This window comes from Podarcis erhardii, assembly GCF_964252035.2.
Source record: "Podarcis erhardii genome assembly, chromosome: 1".
NCBI lineage: Eukaryota > Metazoa > Chordata > Lepidosauria > Squamata > Lacertidae > Podarcis > Podarcis erhardii.
In genome coordinates, this window is record NC_138497.1 from 33,647,805 (window position 1) to 33,664,618 (window position 16,814).

The 16,814-nt window shown below is 41.4% G+C and overlaps 1 protein-coding gene across 6 annotated transcripts in view; it reads left to right on the forward strand.

The window, feature by feature from the left end:
* The window catches only part of SLC25A21 (solute carrier family 25 member 21), a 291,014-nt gene that overhangs the window by 142,187 nt on the left and 132,013 nt on the right, over positions 1 to 16,814 (forward strand). For all 6 annotated transcript variants that reach the window (XM_081865521.1, XM_081865525.1, XM_081865522.1 and 3 more), the window contains one exon: positions 10,883 to 10,931. In XM_081865521.1, the coding sequence (XP_081721647.1) occupies positions 10,883 to 10,931 (49 nt within the window). The remainder of the gene's footprint in view (positions 1 to 10,882; positions 10,932 to 16,814) is intronic.

The following is a 16,814-nucleotide window of genomic DNA, read 5'->3' on the forward strand; positions in this document are numbered from 1 at the left end:
GAACTTGCCAGAACTCAGTTCCGGCACCTCTCAGGTGTGGGAGGCGGTCATTGTGAGTTCCGCTATCTCTTTTTCTAGAAAAATAGCACTGTCTTTCTTTCTTTCTTTCTTTCTTTCTTTCTTTCTTTCTTTCTTTCTTTCTTTCTTTCTTTCTTTCTTTCTCTATCTCTCTATCTATCTGTCTATCTATCTATGAGAGCCAGTGTATTGTTGTGGTTAAGAGCGGTAGTCTCGTAATCTGGGGAACCGGGTTCGCGTCTCCGCTCCTCCACATGCAGCTGCTGGGTGACCTTGAGCTAGGCACACTTCTCTGAAGTCTCTCAGCCCCACTCACCTCACAGAGTGTTTGTTGTGGGGGAGAAAGGGAAAGGAGAATGTTAGCCGCTTTGAGACTCCTTCAGGTAGTGATAAAGCGGGATATCAAATCCAAACTCTTCTTCTTCTGTCTATCTATCTATCTATCTATCTATCTATCTATCTATCTATCTATCTATCTCTCCATGCAGACAGACAGATAGGGGGAGCTCAAGAGAGCACTTCAGCCTCGCAGGAGCCAGTTGCAAATTATATTATAGAGACTATGTTGCATCTGCCCTTCAGTGGTGTAGTGTGGGTTGTCAGCACCCGGGGCAAGGCAAGTAATTTGCGCCCCCTAACCTGTGGATTTGCGCCCCCTAACCCGTGGATTTGCGCCCCCTAACCCTAACCCCCAGATGTTGCGCCCGGTGCGGCCGGCCTCCCCTGCACCCCCCACGCTAAGCCACTGCTGCCCTTGCTTGCTCTCTTCTTCCAATTAACATCCATTTCCAAGGCCTGCCCCATGACATTATCAGGGGCCGACCCGAGGCCTCAGATTTGGGTTCTGACATCTCAGTTTCTGGGATGCTCCTGACCTGGCAACTCTAGTGGAACAGCCGTAGCTTAGTGCATGCAAAAGCCCTCAAGTTCAATCCCTGGCATCTCTGAATACAGCTTCAAAAGACTCCTGTCTGAAACCCTGAAGAGGTACTGGCAGCGGCCGGAATCCCCATGATGTGGGCAGCATCTCTCTGCCCCCAATCCGGGTCACTGGGGGTCCCGGATGCCTGTCTGCAACGCCACCCCCCCCCCAGGAAAGGGGAGTGGACATCTAGATGAAGCAGTGGCTTGATAAGGAAGGCAGCTTCTTATGAAGGGGAGAGTTAGAGAGATACCTCGAAAGTTGTTTGCTGTATAACATAATTTTATACAGCATGGTCCCTGTGTTTTCTATTTAGCCAATTATTTTCAAAAGTATGGAAATATTATGAAACATAGTCCTTCCTGGTCTGTATCACTTGATATTGCAGGTAGGCTCATTTACCTATTTTGCTTGTTTATGGACATCTATACCTGACTTTTATGTGGTAAAATCAAGTTCAAAACACAAATCACAACAAAAATTAGAAATAATAATGGCTCTCTCTCTTTTTCTCTCTCTCTCTCTCTCTCTCTATGTATCAATATAAAAATAATAATGACAAAAAATATACAGCAGGTATCCCCTCCCAACAAAACACCACCATTAAAATTGTATCAGCCACAGCAGACATAAAACCTATTATCAAAGGTTCAACTAAAAATGCCTGCTGAAACAAAGTAGTTTTAACAGCCTGTTTAAATGGAGGCAAAGAGGGGGCCTGATTAGCCTCTCTTGGGAGACTATTCCATCCTTTAGGTCCTGAAGAGGCCCTGCCTCTCATCTCCACCAGCTGCGCTTGTGTTGGCAATGTGACAGGAAGAAGAGTCTCAAAAGCTGAGCTCAGATCTTCAGCAGGTTCCTTCCTTGGGGAAGAGGTGATTCCTGAAAGGCAGAATATCCTGGCTTAACTTATTGGAATGCTCTCTCATGTAGAAGATACACCCACATGTGAAGAGCTAAACTTCCAGGAAGAAGGTTTTAAAGTTTTTTTTTCAGTGCGCTGCTGTGAACTCAGAGGTGCTTTACTTCAGAGTCAGCTGTATGTACACTACTGCACTCTCAGTCTAGATTTCTCTTTAATGTCCTACCTTTCCACCTGCAGAAATTATTTACAAGGAGTATCATGCACATGTTTCAGTGATCATAAAAGGATGTTTTGTGTGGCTGTGCATTCACAGAGATAGCTACAGGGTGCTTGATAAAATCTCACATATAGGAAGGACTGCCTGAAGAAAACAAGGGTCTGTTTTCATCATCCCCAAACCCCTCCAAAAAATACATACCGGTCTCAGGGTGTGTGTGATTGTTATTAGCACCAAACATAGAGAGAAAAGGCTTAAACCTTCCCTTTCCATACGCTGTGGTGCTGAGGACAATTGTCCCCTTTGGCGTTTATTTTTAAAGAACCACCATAACACGATGTGATTGCTAATCAAGTTATTGGCATAACATATACCGTATTTTTCGCCCTATAGGATGCACTTTCCCCCCTCCAAAAATGAAGGGGAAATGTGTGTGTGTCCTATGGGGCGAATGCAGGCTTTCGCTGAAGCCTGGAGAGCGAGAGGGGTCAGTGCACACCAACCCCTCTCGCTCTCCAGGCTTCAGGAAGCTATCCGCAAGCCTTGGGACCCCACGGGAGTTCCTGCCAGGCTCCCAAGGCTTGCGGACAGCAGCCTGCAGCCCAAAACCTGGGGAGCGCAGCGGAGCGCACCTCGGGCTTTGGGCAGCGCTCCGCAAGCCTTGGGAGCCCGGCGCGACTTCCCGCCGGGCTCCCAAGGCTTGCGGACAGCAGCCTGTTCTGGGGTCGGGGGTCGGGGGAAGCTCGGGCTTCCCCCGTCCCAGCCCTGCGCCTGGGGGGAAATAATTTTTTTTTCTTTATTCCCCCTCCAAAAAACTAGGTGCGCCCTATGGGCTGGTGCGCCCTATGGGTTGGACCAAGACCTGAGAGAGCAGGGTTCAAATTCCCACTCAGCCATGAAGCTCACTGGGTGACCATGGGCCAGTCACTGCCTCTCAGCCTAACCTACCTCACAGGGCTGTTGTAGGGATTAAACGAGGAGGAGGAGAACCATTTTTTGCCCTTTTGACATCCTGGGAAGATAAAGGTGGTATATAAAAGTCTTTAATAGTTAATGTTAAATAAAATAAATATAGGTAGACCCTCAGTATAGTGTCTAAATTTCAGTACTACCTGATGCTCCAAGTGTTGGGTCAGTCTGCCATTTTCCAAGATACACTGGGCTGAATCTTACTGGTTCCGAAGTGTCACTCCTATAGCATGAAACCAGAGAGTTCTTCCATTTTCCAGTATTTATTTAGTAGATAGTTTCAGATTTATATTTTGTTGAAATGTCTGCAATGGTACAGTACTTAGGAGCAGGTCATAGGGCTTATAGACTGTTGAATATGTGACAAGGAGGCTGTAAAAGATCTGGTCAGATGAAGTTAATTAACGGCAAATGAAGGACAGCTGCTTTTTATGTATGTAGCACATCTTTGATCTGCTCTACCCTTCAGACCTCTGTGGACAAGGTAGTTAAATACAAACTAGGAGGCCTATTTTAAAGACATTAAGGCCCTCAGGGGCTAGGAGTGACAGTCCATGCAGCCATGAGCTGTTAGCGTTATTCATTAGAGAACTTTAAACATGTCAGAAAAATAGAGTAATGTCCCTGCACTTAGTTCAGCCTGAACACTGAAGATTACCACAGCTTTGGGACGTATGAATGCTCCAGCGTCTGGCAGCGAGTTTCTCGAGAAGGATTTGTTATGCAGGGAAAGAATAATCATGTGTGAGAGAGAGAGTTCAATAAATTATCAGGTCATCTTACATAATCGATAGGTGTGTGTGTGTGTGCGCGCGCACACACACACACAGTCACAGGAGATGGGCAGAATCCTAAAGGTGGTTGATTGTAGTGGGGAGGGGTGGGATTCTGTGAGGAGATGGGATGGGAGGAAATTTTAAAATAAATAAATTAAATAGCAGGTGACCAAAATAACTTTCGTTCAGTTGATTTATTTTTTTGCTGCCAGTTGTTCACTACTTCAATTTCAAGAATATTTTAAATTCACAAAGATATAAATAGGTTGTGAACCACTCGGGGATCTTTGAGTGAAGGGCGGTATACAAATTTAATTAATAACAATAGCAATAATTCCAATAAAAAGTCAAAAATTTAACTAATAATTAATAGTGCCATGTTTTCAGGACCTTTGCCTTCATACAACATTGGACCTGCAGACTGAGATGTTCCACAATTTTAACATGAATCAAGAACCGGCAAAACAACTTGAATTCAACTCTCCTTAAATGTTTTATAGTGACTTTTTGGTACCTATATTAGACAACAACATAAAACATAAGATGCGCAATGGCTATTTTTCAAATAACAGGGAGGAATTCAGCGTTGTGCTAAAATGAATGTCCCATCAGTGCAAGCATTTCAGGTTACCAGACAGAATGATCCCCCTTTTCCATCTCCACATGCTGTTCTGGGGGTTCTCCTAACCCCGAACAATTTTGAGGGTAACAATGGGTGAAGAAAGCCTAGTGGTTCAAGCAGATGGTCTTGTGCAGGGTTTCCAGTGAGCAGACTCGTTAGGAGAATCTCCCCTGTTATGCTCACTCTTTCAGAAACTATGGTGGGGAAGCAGAGGAGGGAAATTTTGAGATGAAAACTCCCTCCATCCCCCCTACCACTTGTTGTTGTTTAGTCGTTTAGTCGTGTCCGACTCTTCATGACCCCATGGACCAGAGCACACCAGGCACTTCTGTCTTCCACTGCCTCCCGCAGTTTGGTCAAACTCATGCTGGTAGCTTCGAGAACACTATCCAACATTTCGTCCTCTGTCGTCCCCTTCCCCTTGTGCCCTCCATCTTTCCCAACATCAGGGTCTTTTCCAGGGAGTCTTCTCTTCTCATGAGGTGGCCAAAGTATTGGAGCCTCAGCTTCATGATCTGGGCTGATTTCCTTCAGAATGGATAGGTTTGTTCTTCTTGCAGTCCATGGGACTCTCAAGAGTCTCCTCCAGCACCATAATTCAAAAGCATGAATTCTTCAGTGATCTGCCTTCTTTATGGTCCAGCTCTCACTTCCATACATCACTACTGGGAAAACCATAGCTTTTACTATACAAATCTTTGTTGGAAAGGTGATGTCTCTACTTTTTAAGATGCTGTCTAGGTTTGTCATTGCTTTTCTCCCAAGAAGCAGGCGTCTCTTAATTTCGTGGCTGCTGTCACCATCTGCAGTGATCATGGAGCCCAAGAAAGTAAAATCTCTCACTGCCTCCATTTCTTTTCCTTCTATTTGCCAGGAGGTGATGGGACCAGTGGCCATGATCTTTGTTTTTTTGATGTTGAGCTTCAGACCATATTTTGCACTCTCCTCTTTCACCCTCAATAAAAGGTTCTTTAATTCCTCCTCACTTTCTATCACTACCTCTATTCAAAATATACTACCCAGAAACTTCTTCAAAGAGTACTGGGGTTACATTACATGCATTTGTGTGTAATATGTAGTTTTACCTTTAGCAAAGCTAAACAGCAATGGGAGAGAAATGGTTTTAATCATGGAGTACAGAAGAGGTAATGGGATGAGGGTGGCGCTGTGGTCTAAACCACTGAGCCTAGGGCTTGCCAATCAGAAGGTTGGCGATTCGAATCCCTGTGACAGAGTGAGCTGCCATTCCTCGGTCCCTGCTCCTGCCAACCTAGCAGTTCGAAAGCACATCAAAGTGCAAGTTGATATATAGGTACCACTCCAGCGGGAAGGTAAATGGCATTTCTCTGCGCTGCTCTGGTTTGCCAGAAGCAGCTTAGTCATGCTGGCCACATGACCTGGAAGCTGTATGCCAGCTCCCTCTGCCAGTAAAGCGAGATGAGCTCCGCAACCCCAGAGTCGTCCGCGACTGGACCTAATGGTCTGGAGTCCCTTTACCTTTACCTTTTACAGAAGAGGTATAATTGTAGCCTGAGAGGAAACCAATTAACAAACTGTGTAGCTAGTACAGTGGTACCTTGGGTTACAGACGTTTCAGGTTACAGGCTCTGCTAACCCAGAAATAGTACCTCGGGTTAAGAACTTTGCTTCAGGATGAGAACAGAAATCATGCGGCAGCAGCCGGAGGCCCCATTAGCTTAAGTGGTACCTAAGGTTAAGAACAGTTTCAGGTTAAGAATGGACCTCTGGAACGAATTAAGTTCTTAACCCGAGGTACTACCATCTTTATAGCTAACCTTAAAGGATGGAAAACTTACCTTTTATAATTTAAGACTGTGCAACAGCAATTTCCCCCTCAATGGTTTATTTTATATACATCAGACAGGTCCATTGTTAAGATTTCATACAGTGGCTTGTTTAAACCTGTAGCTGTTCATGTTTTTGTCCTAGTGTGGAATCAATGGCTGTATCTTTTCTGCTTCAAGTCTAGATTATGGACTGAACAGCACTCTTAATAATGTTTTGTGGTGTTTCAAGCATTTGTCATGTCAAAAAACATTCTTTTGGCAGCAAAGGTACTGATTTTGAGACCAAATTGAAAAACAAAACAAAACACCACTTTATCAAGACCAAATAATAATTAGCTCAAGTCATGTTTAACAATTTCACAGTCAGATGTATTTTTACAACAGGATAGCAAGATACATATTGCAATATTTATTGTTATTTTGCATATTTTGACAGTATGTGTTTGAATGCCAAAACAAATATACACAGCTCCAACTATATAATATACAGTGCTTGACATGTGTTTCTCTCTATGAGCAAATTTCCATTGTGTTTTGCTTCCTCTGTGACTATCTTATTCCAGGAAAATGAATAAAGCACACTGAGGAGGGTGAATAATACACTAAAGGGGATATCTGCAATAAAATGCATGCATGCATCATACTTCCCAGACCTATCTAAATGGTGGAACAATATATATAGAATGTTGAGTCTCTAATATCAGTCACATCTATATAGGTAGTAGCACTTGGAAAACAAGTGGAAGCCACAATTTTTCTTTTCTTTCTTTTGCTATTGATGTATTTTAATTTCCTTGTTGTTTGATCTAGCACATGTTAATTTCAAAGATAATTTTAAGATGTCTGATGCACATATTTTTGGAAGACCATTGTCCTTTGAGAGTGGGAAGGGGGATATTGAGTTACTCACAGCAGGGAATTGAAGAATCTTGAATTTCCTGAAATTTCAAATTTGAATATGAGGTGGCCAAGCTTCCCCATGCCCTGTTCTGGCCACTCAAGGTGAATTCGTGGGACAGAATGCCACGATGTAATAAGTCCCAGGAATGCTTTCAAAGCAGTGAGTCTACGGCTTGAAGCAGTGGTAGGGCTTTCTTGTTTACCGTTGGAAAAAGGAAGAAAAAGACAACAACTATTCACATTGGAAAGGTCTATGTGATCTGAATACAAAGCTGAGTATCGAAGCTGATACATAGATTGCACCTCACCCCAGAACAATTAGATCATATAAACAGAAGGTTCCCAACTGGGCGTTGGAGGAGCTGTAAGGAATGAGGGTATCTTGCATGTGGTCCTTGTGTTTTCATGCATTTTGGAAAATTTAGCTTTGAACTTATTTGAGAAATAGTGGAACAACCCATTCTGTTATACACACAGCTGCAGTCCTCTACCGTGAAGGCTTTTCTTGAGGAACCTATCCAATCATTGGTTGCAGCAACCAGAATAGAAATTGCCCAAAGCTGGAAAACAGCCACAATATATCCCAGCCTTTGCCCAAATGGTGCCCTCCAGCTGTTTGGACTACAACTCCCATCAGCACCAGCCATCAAAAAGGCATGTGGTTGACGAAGGCTGGACTACACAGTTAACAGAAACTCACATATCACAGTAGATTAACAGGAGGCATCACTAAAGAAGGTTTATTTATGTGGTCTTCATTTAAATCATGCGTAAATAAAGGGTTTACTGGGCAAAGACCATTGGTTGTCTACTCTTTCGATGAGACAACATTGAAACGAGACATAATTGATAATTACCTATTAAAATAGCTGTTAAAGTACATTGACAAAAAATAAAAACAGGTATTTTAACAGATAATTATCAATTATGTTTTCCCCATTGAGTAGACACTATTTGCAGTTGCTATTTTGTTCATAATTTCTGTGGAAATTCAGTAAAATAATTGCAAATAAATTTTTGTTATTATTCTTTAGATTTAATTCTTCAGTTTAATCCAATCTTCAGGGAGTAGTTTTGCCTCCCCCTCTCTGAATTTATGACAGTTTATATTGCTATATGATTTGGCTTCAGCTAAGTTCCACACAGTTCACTGTGTGAGAATTAAAACTTTTTTCTCTCATGGAAATTAATGGGAGTTAAAAGTGCTAGACTTTGGCCGGACTGTGTCTACTTATTTATAAATAGCTTTTAAGTAAATGGTCTAGGATTCTATCTTAAGCCTTCCATTCAAGCTCCATGTGCACTCCTGTGCGTCCGTGGAACTCCTATCAAGACATTAAATTATGAGAAACACATTGTTCATAAGAGCCTGTTTAGTAAATTAGGTGATAAGATAAAAGGATGCACAAAGTTGATAGGCATTGTCTGAAAGAGGTGCCTTCCTTCTAATGCTTTAATCTACAATTCAAGATTGCTAGAAATATAACAGGGCCACCATAGTTTCTGGGCTACTTTTCAAGTAGGATGCTTAAAGTGTTATCAGAACCATTACTATTGATGGGAAAATTTGTATTGTTTCTTATCCGTCCCACCATTTTTTGCATAGCTTGCATGTTCATTTATTTATTTTTTAAATAGGGCCCCCTTTCCATATCTGTATACATTCTTGGTTATTATGCAGAGAGTGCTGCCTTGGGAAATCAACTAACTATGCAAACCTACTGTATAATTAAATGATGAGAACAAAGAAAAGATTTTTATCCTTTCGGAAACACAGAAAGCTAACAGAATCGTGAAGTTACGAAAACATAGTTCTTGCCAATGGAAATGGAATTCATCTCATTCATTTGCTGGGAAAATGCCTGCATTAAAAATTTGTGTTGTGCAGGCTAAGAAATTAAAACTAGTGCTGCGCCAAATTTGCATGAGGTTTGGGATTTGATGCAAAAAAATGGGTTTGGGGGATTTCAGAAAGCTTGTTGGGGAAAAAACTTGTCAGACATTGGGCAGACTTGTAGACGGACCACCACTGGGAGTCTAGTTCTGGTACAAGCAGGCTGAGGTCTAAAGGTTCAGAGGAAGATGATGTGATCACAACATGCTGTGCTCAGGTTCACGTGAGAACAAGGCCAGAAGCATAGGCAATGAGTGTTTTGCATGGGTGTTGTGTTCCTGACCCCATGTTAGCAGAGCGCATGTAAGCTCCATTACGCCCCTGCTTCTGTTCCATCGCCTTTTCTGGCCACTTCCGGGTTGCAGCAATGTCATTGCTGCAACTCGGAGGATTTGAACCCGAGGTCATGCCTCGATTGGACATGCTTAAATTGGTTGTTGCCTGTACTCAGCGTGGTGATGGACCAGTTGTTAGTGAGATACTAGACTGTTAGGGCAAGAGAGAAAGTCTTCATTGGGAATCGTTGCAATGAGTTGCCCACATATTGCCTTGCTGATTAAGGCCTCTCATTTCGATCTCTGTATTGTATTTGAAGGTAATGGATTTCATTTTATATTATTGCCAGCTGATGAAGAATTAGCATTGAAACAGTTCATTATCTTGGAAGAACTGTTCTGTCTGCTGCTGTGCTCGGAACACCCTTTTGTGATCTTTGGAGCACCTACCCTCTCACTTCTGTGTTGCTGTTCTCGCTCTTGACAACATTTTGGATATGATATTTCCTGTGAAATGGCATTCAGCTTCAATTTCAGCCATTCCTTATAGTGACATACCATTCTAATCATGCTGCTTATGGAATAGTTACTTGACTCTTATTCGTTTGTGACTCCCTACACCGTTTATGAATTTTGAAACAGTTTGATAGTGTTATATAAATATTGTCAATATATTATTAGCCTACGTGTTGCTTGATGTTTTTCAGATTGCTGATTGAGGGAGCAAGGGTCCTGGATCCCTGGTTTTACTGCTTTGGCAACTTACAAAACCTTTCCTTGGTAGTCTTTCATGATTGCTCACATCCACAGGGAAACACTGATAATGTTGCTGCTACAGCGCCATTTTTTAGACCTTTCTTCTCCCTTCCTTCCTTCCTTCTCACAGTCAGTTAGGGTCACAATGTGATATTATCCCCATGCCACCACAATCATTTAGTAAGCCCACAACTTACATGGGTGTTACGTTTTGCAGGTCACGCCTAATCCAAAATTGTATATAGTAAAAACATTTGGTTCAATTGTGGGTGGGATTGCCAAAGTCATTTTTTAAGGAATCCCGCCCCCTTTCCACACACTTTTTAAATTTTTTGCCACACGCGTAAAGCTGAATGCACCCAAGTTAAATGTGCCTAAATTGCGGGGTTACAGGAATTAGATGTGGTTATTTGATGAAATCATGGAGGGCATAGTAAGGCCTCCCGTTCTTCTGATCAAGAAGGATCATGCTCCTATTCTCCAAGCAACTGAGAGGTGTTCCCTATGCTGTAGAGGAAATAGGACATTCCACTTTCCTCATTTCCGCCCTGCCAGCTCAAACCACTTAGGATTGCAGCCTAATTTCTGGGATGACAATTTCTTGGCTCAAAACTCAGAGTTGAGAGCATTTTTTTAAAATGTGGGTTTTTTTGTTTTTTGTTTTGTTTACAAAAATTCACCTCTTCACAAAACTTTCCCTTATCTCCCAAAGAAGATCCTCGGAGAATGTTAAGAAGAATATGCAATGCCTTTGTGTTATAATTGTTCTCTTCTCTGAGCACATTTTGCACGGGAACACTTTATACTTCAATAATTGTAGAGATCAAATGTATTTACCAGGCTTCTCTATCATCTTACAGGTCTTGTAGAAATTTGTCTGATGCACCCCCTCGATGTGGTGAAAACCAGGTAAGGTTCTGCTTGAACAAGTTTTATTGACACTGGAAGACATCCAAATTGGAAGCTGTCAGAACTTAAAAAGCTAGAACTTGTCCAAGTAAGATAACTTCTCCCTTTAATGGCATTTATATTTACTTACTGTTTTTCATAGCATTTGACAGGCAGAATTTGAATAGCATGATGCATTTCTGCTTGGAGGTCATCTGGAGGTGCTAAATACTTCTTTATTAAATGTACTCTTCATGTGACAGCCTGAGATCCTATTCTATTAAAAGTGAAGCGGGGAGGCAGCATGGTTATATTTTCTTTCCTACCATATTTATCATGTGAAGTAATGTTTTGACTTGAAACTAGAAATGTCATGTTGCCTTAAAAATAATATTGATGGTAAATGTGGCCTGAGACAGTTAATAGTGTTTTCAAAACTCAGCAAAAATGAGATTTATTTTTTTCCAAACCTGTATTTGCACATGCCTGTTGGGTGGTTTCATGCTTGCTACCTATCGGGAACATTCAGTGACTTCCAATCATACATTTGTGGCTGGGCAATTACACTGACTTGTCAGTTTGGAAAAACATCAGCCCAAACATTCCATTTCAAATAATAATAATAATAATTGTTGTTGACCTCCGTCTGTCTCAAAAGACAATGAAGGGTGCCTCCAAGGATGAAGTCAAACCGCTGCATTAGCAGCACTGGTGACCTCCCTAGGGTGCAAGCCTGGGCAGCGTGTATGGAGGTCCTGGGCTGCCCAGATGATAAGACCCTCTGATCTGGTCCAAAGGAAACCAAAACAATATTTGGCACCAGCTTGGCTACAGGAATTTCCAGAAGGAGGTGTACAAGGCGTCATCCTACCATCTGGATTTGTATAGGGTTTACTCCTTAGCCTTTTCTTCTCCCAAAGATATCCTACAAGGCAGCAGAGATTTAGGATCAAATATTTTACCCCTTCCTAGATGGACTACCTTTCCCATCTGCCCCCACACTTCCCTCTGCAGCACATGCAGAAACCAACTTCTTGACCATTGGACCCACTATTGGTCTCATTCACTCCATCTGCCAGGTAGTAATAGTAGCAGTAGTAGGTAAACAGTGTTTCCATGCACTCTGGGTTCTGTCACGCTTCTGAGTTGCACCAGAAGTGGAAAGCAGACCCGGAAAGCTGTCTGTGGACAAACACATGCTCCCTTGGCCTGAAAGCGAGATGAGCACCGCAACCCCATAGTTGCCTTTGACTGGACTTAACCGTCCAGGGCCCCTTCATGGATCACTGCCTTGCCATGGCGAAGGGGCTTGAAGAACTCAGAGAAGCTATGAACTATGCCGAGCAGGGCACCCAAGATGAACAGGTCATAGTGGAGAGTTTTGACCAAACATGATCCACCTGGAGGAGGAACCGGCAAGCCACTCCAGTATCCCTGCCAAGAAAACTCCATGGACAAAGACAACAGGCATATAAAAGTTATGACGCTGGAAGATGAGCCCCTCAGGTCGGAAGGCGTCCAACATGCTACTGGGGAAGAGCGGAGTACAAGTACAAGTAGATCCAGAGCTGATGAAGCGGCTGGGCTAAAGCCAAAAGGACGTTCAGTTGCGGATATGCCTGGAAGCGAAAGGAAAGTCCAATGCTGTAAAGAAAAATATTGCATAGGAACCTGGAATGTAAGAACCATGAACCTGGGTAAGTTGGATGTGGTCAAAAATGAGATGGCAAGAATAAATATTGACATCCTGGGCATCAGTGAACTAAAATGGACGGGAATGGGCGAATTCAGTTTGGATGACCATGATATCTACTACTGTGGGCAAGAAACCCGCAAAAGAAATGGAGTGGCCCTCATAGTCAACAAAAGAGTTGCGAAAGCAGTACTGGGATGCAATCTCAAAAATGATAGAATGATCTCGATACGAATCCAAGGCAGACCTTTTAACATAACAGTAATCCAAGTTTATGCACCAACTACTGGTGCGGAAGAAACTGAAATTGACCAATTCTATGAAGACTTACAACACCTTATAGAAGTGACACCAAAGAAGGATGTTCTTCTCATTATAGGGGATTGGAATGCTAAAGTAGGGAACCAAGAGATAAAAGGAACAACTGGCAAGTTTGGCCTTGGAGAGCAAAATGAAGCAGGGCAAAGGCTAGAGTTCTGTCAAGAGAACAAGCTGGTCATCACAAACACACTTTTCCAACAACACAAGAGACGACTCTACACGTGGACATCACCAGATGGGCAGCATCGAAATCAGATTGATTATATTCTCTGCTGCCAAAGATGGAGAAGCTCAATACAGTCAGCAAAAACAAGACCTGCAGCTGACTGTGGCTCAGATCATCAGCTTCTTATAGCAAAATTCAAGCTTAAACTGAAGAAAGTAAGAAAAACCACTGGGCCGGTAAGATACAATCTAAGTCAAATCCCTTATGAATACACAGTGGAAGTGAGGAACAGGTTTAAGGATTTAGATTTGCTGGACAGAGTGCCTGAAGAACTATGGGTGGAGGCTCGCAACATTATACAGGAGGCAGCAACGAAAACCATCCCAATGAAAAGGAAATGCAAGAAAGCAAAGTGGCTGTCCAATGAGGCCTTACAAATAGCAGGGGAGAGAAGGCAAGCAAAATGTGAGGGAGATAGAGAAAGATACAGGAAATTGAATGCAGATTTCCAAAAAATAGCAAGGAGAGATAAGAAGGCCTTCTTAAACAAGCAATGCAAAGAAATAGAGGAAAACAACAGAATGGGAAGAACCAGAGATCTGTTCAAGAAAATTGGATATGAAAGGAACATTTCGTTCAAAGATTACCATAATAAAGGACAAAAGTGGTAAGGGCCTAACAGAAGCAGAAGACATCAAGAAGAGGTGGCAAGAATACACAGAGGAATTATACCAGAAAGATATGGATATCTCGCAAACCCCAGGTAGTGGGGTTGCTGACCTTGAGCCAGACATCCTGGAGAGTGAAGTCAAATGGGCCTTAGAAAGCACTGCAAATAACAAGGCCAGTGGAAGTGATGGTATTCCAGCTGAACTATTTAAAATTTTAAAAGATGATGCTGTTAAGGTGCTACACTCAATATGCCAGCAAGTTTGGAAAACTCAGCAGTGGCCAGAGGATTGGAGAAGATCAGTCTACATCCCAATCCCAAAGAAGGGCAGTGCTAAAGAATGCTTCAACTACTGCACAATTGCACTCATGTCACACGCTAGCAAGGTTATGTTTAAAATTCTACAAGGAAGGCTCAAGCAGTATGTGGACCGAGAACTCCCAGAAGTGCAAGCTGGATTTAGAAGAGGCAGAGGAACCAGAGACCAAATTGCAAACATGCGCTGGATTATGGAGAAAGCTAGAGAGTTCCAGAAAGACATCTACTTCTGCTTCATTGACTATGCAAAAGCCTTTGACTGTGTCGACCACAGCAAACTATGGCAATTTCTTAAAGAAATGGGAGTGCCTGATCACCTCCTGAGAAAACTCTATGTGGGACAAGAAGCTACAGTTAGAACTGGATATAGAACAACTGATTGGTTCAAAATTGGGAAAGGAGTACGACAAGGCTGTATTTTGTCTCCCTGCTTATTTAACTTATATGCAGAATTCATGACAATAAAGATATTATTATTATTATTATTATTATTATTATTATTATTATTATTATCATCATGTGAAAGGCTGGGCTGGATGAATCCCTAGCTGGAATTAAGATTGCCGGAAGAAATATCAACAACCTCAGATATGCAGATGACACAACCTTGATGGCAGAAAATGAGGAGGAATTAAAGAACCTTTTATTTTTTTTTTTTTAATTCTCTTTATTAAGTTTCGTTCTTCACATACTCACAAAAAAGTAAAACACAAAACATTAAATAAAAAAAGTAAGGGCACCATCACAAAAAGAAAAAAAGGGGACAGGTCAAAAAGGAGAAAAAATAAAAAAGATAAAAATAAAAAATAAATATTAGACCAATACAGATCACACACTATCTGACTTCCTTCCCTATTGATTTCGGATTTCTAATTTTTTTTTTTTAAAATATCATTTTTACCGCTGATATTGATTGTTAGTTTACACATCGGAAGTTTTATATTAAACCTGCTATAGTTGGTAGGTTTTTAAAGTTAATTTCTATATATGCCATGAATTTAGACCAATCATTATTCAACTTTGTATTCTTTTGGTCTCTAATTCTCTGCGTCATTCTTGCCAATTCAACAAAATCGTATAGTTTTGTTTGCCACTCCCTTACGGTTGGTATATGGGTACTTTTCCAGTTTTGAGCGATTAACATTCTGGCCCCTGCTGTTGAATATTGGAATAAGGTTTTATCTTCTTTCCTAATTTCCTCCCCAATCATACCTAATAAAAAGGCCTCTGGTTTTTTAGGGAACGTGTATCTAAATATTTTTTTTAACTCATTATATATCATGTTCCAAATTTTTTTAATTTCCTCACATGCCCACCACATGTGTATAAAATTACCTTCTTTTATTTTGCATTTCCAGCAGGCCTTATTACCAGTCTTGTACATCCTATTTAGTTTCTCTGGTGTTATATACCATCTATATATCATCTTCTCTAAATTTTCTCTAATTGCAACACTCGCCGTAAATTTTATTCCCTCATTCCACAGCTTTGACCATTTTTCCAATTCTATGTTGTGCCCCAGATCTATCGCCCACTTCACCATAACTTCTTTAATTTCTTCGTCTTTTGTATCCCAATCTAGTAATATATTGTACATTTTGGATAGTAACTTAGATTTACTTTCTATTATTTCTGTCTGAAATTTCGATTTCTTATCATTCATTCCAATTTTTTTGTCTTCTGTCCATATTGCGTTGATTTGATGATATTGTAGCCAACTTGTCAACTTCCCCTTCAGCTCCTCATATGGTCTTAGTTTCCAACTGTCTTCTGATCTTACCAGTAAATCTTCATATGTTAATTTTGGCTCTTCCATGTTAATTTTTTTAATTATTAGGATGTTTGTTGGGGACAACCACCAAGGTGTTCTCCATTCCAACAACTTTTTGTTTTTTTCCCAGGCTTCATATAGTGGGCCCCTGATAATGTGATTTGAGAACCCCTTGTGGGCTTTCTCCTTGTTTGACCATAGGTAGGCATGCCAGCCAAACCTATTGTCTGCCCCTTCCAAGTCCAATAGGTCAGAATCTTCCAATGTTATCCAGTCCTTAACCCAACATAGGCAGGCGGCTTCATAATACAATTTTAGGTTAGGGACTGCGAGCCCTCCTCTCTCCTTTCGGTCCGTGAGTAATTTAAATCTGATCCTTGGCCTCCTTCCCTGCCATATGAATCTTGAAAGGGTTTTCTGCCAGTCTTTGAATAATTTAGACCCTCTAATTACAGGAATGTTTTGGAATAAAAACAGCATTTTTGGAAGGACATTCATCTTTATTGCCTCCCTCCTACCCATCCATGAGAGATTGACTCTATTCCAGACATCCATATCTTTTTTGATTTCTTTCCATGTTGTCGAATAATTGTCTTCAATTAAATTTATATTTTTTGATGTAAGCCATATTCCTAAATATTTTATTTTTTTTGCTACCAATATGCCATATTTTCTCTCTAATTTTTCTTTTTCCACCTTTCCTAAATTCTTTATTAGCATCTTTGTCTTTATTTTATTCAATATAAAGCCTGATGATTTACCGTATTCTTCTAAAACCTCCAGCGCTTTACCAATACTTCTTTGCGGCTCTTCCAGAGATAACATCAGATCGTCCGCATAGGCTTTTAACTTGTATTCCTTCAGCCCTATTTTAATTCCTTGTATTTCTGGTATCGATCTTAATTTGTTCGCCAGGACTTCAAGCACCATGATGAATAAGAGCGGGGAGAGAGGGCACCCCTGCC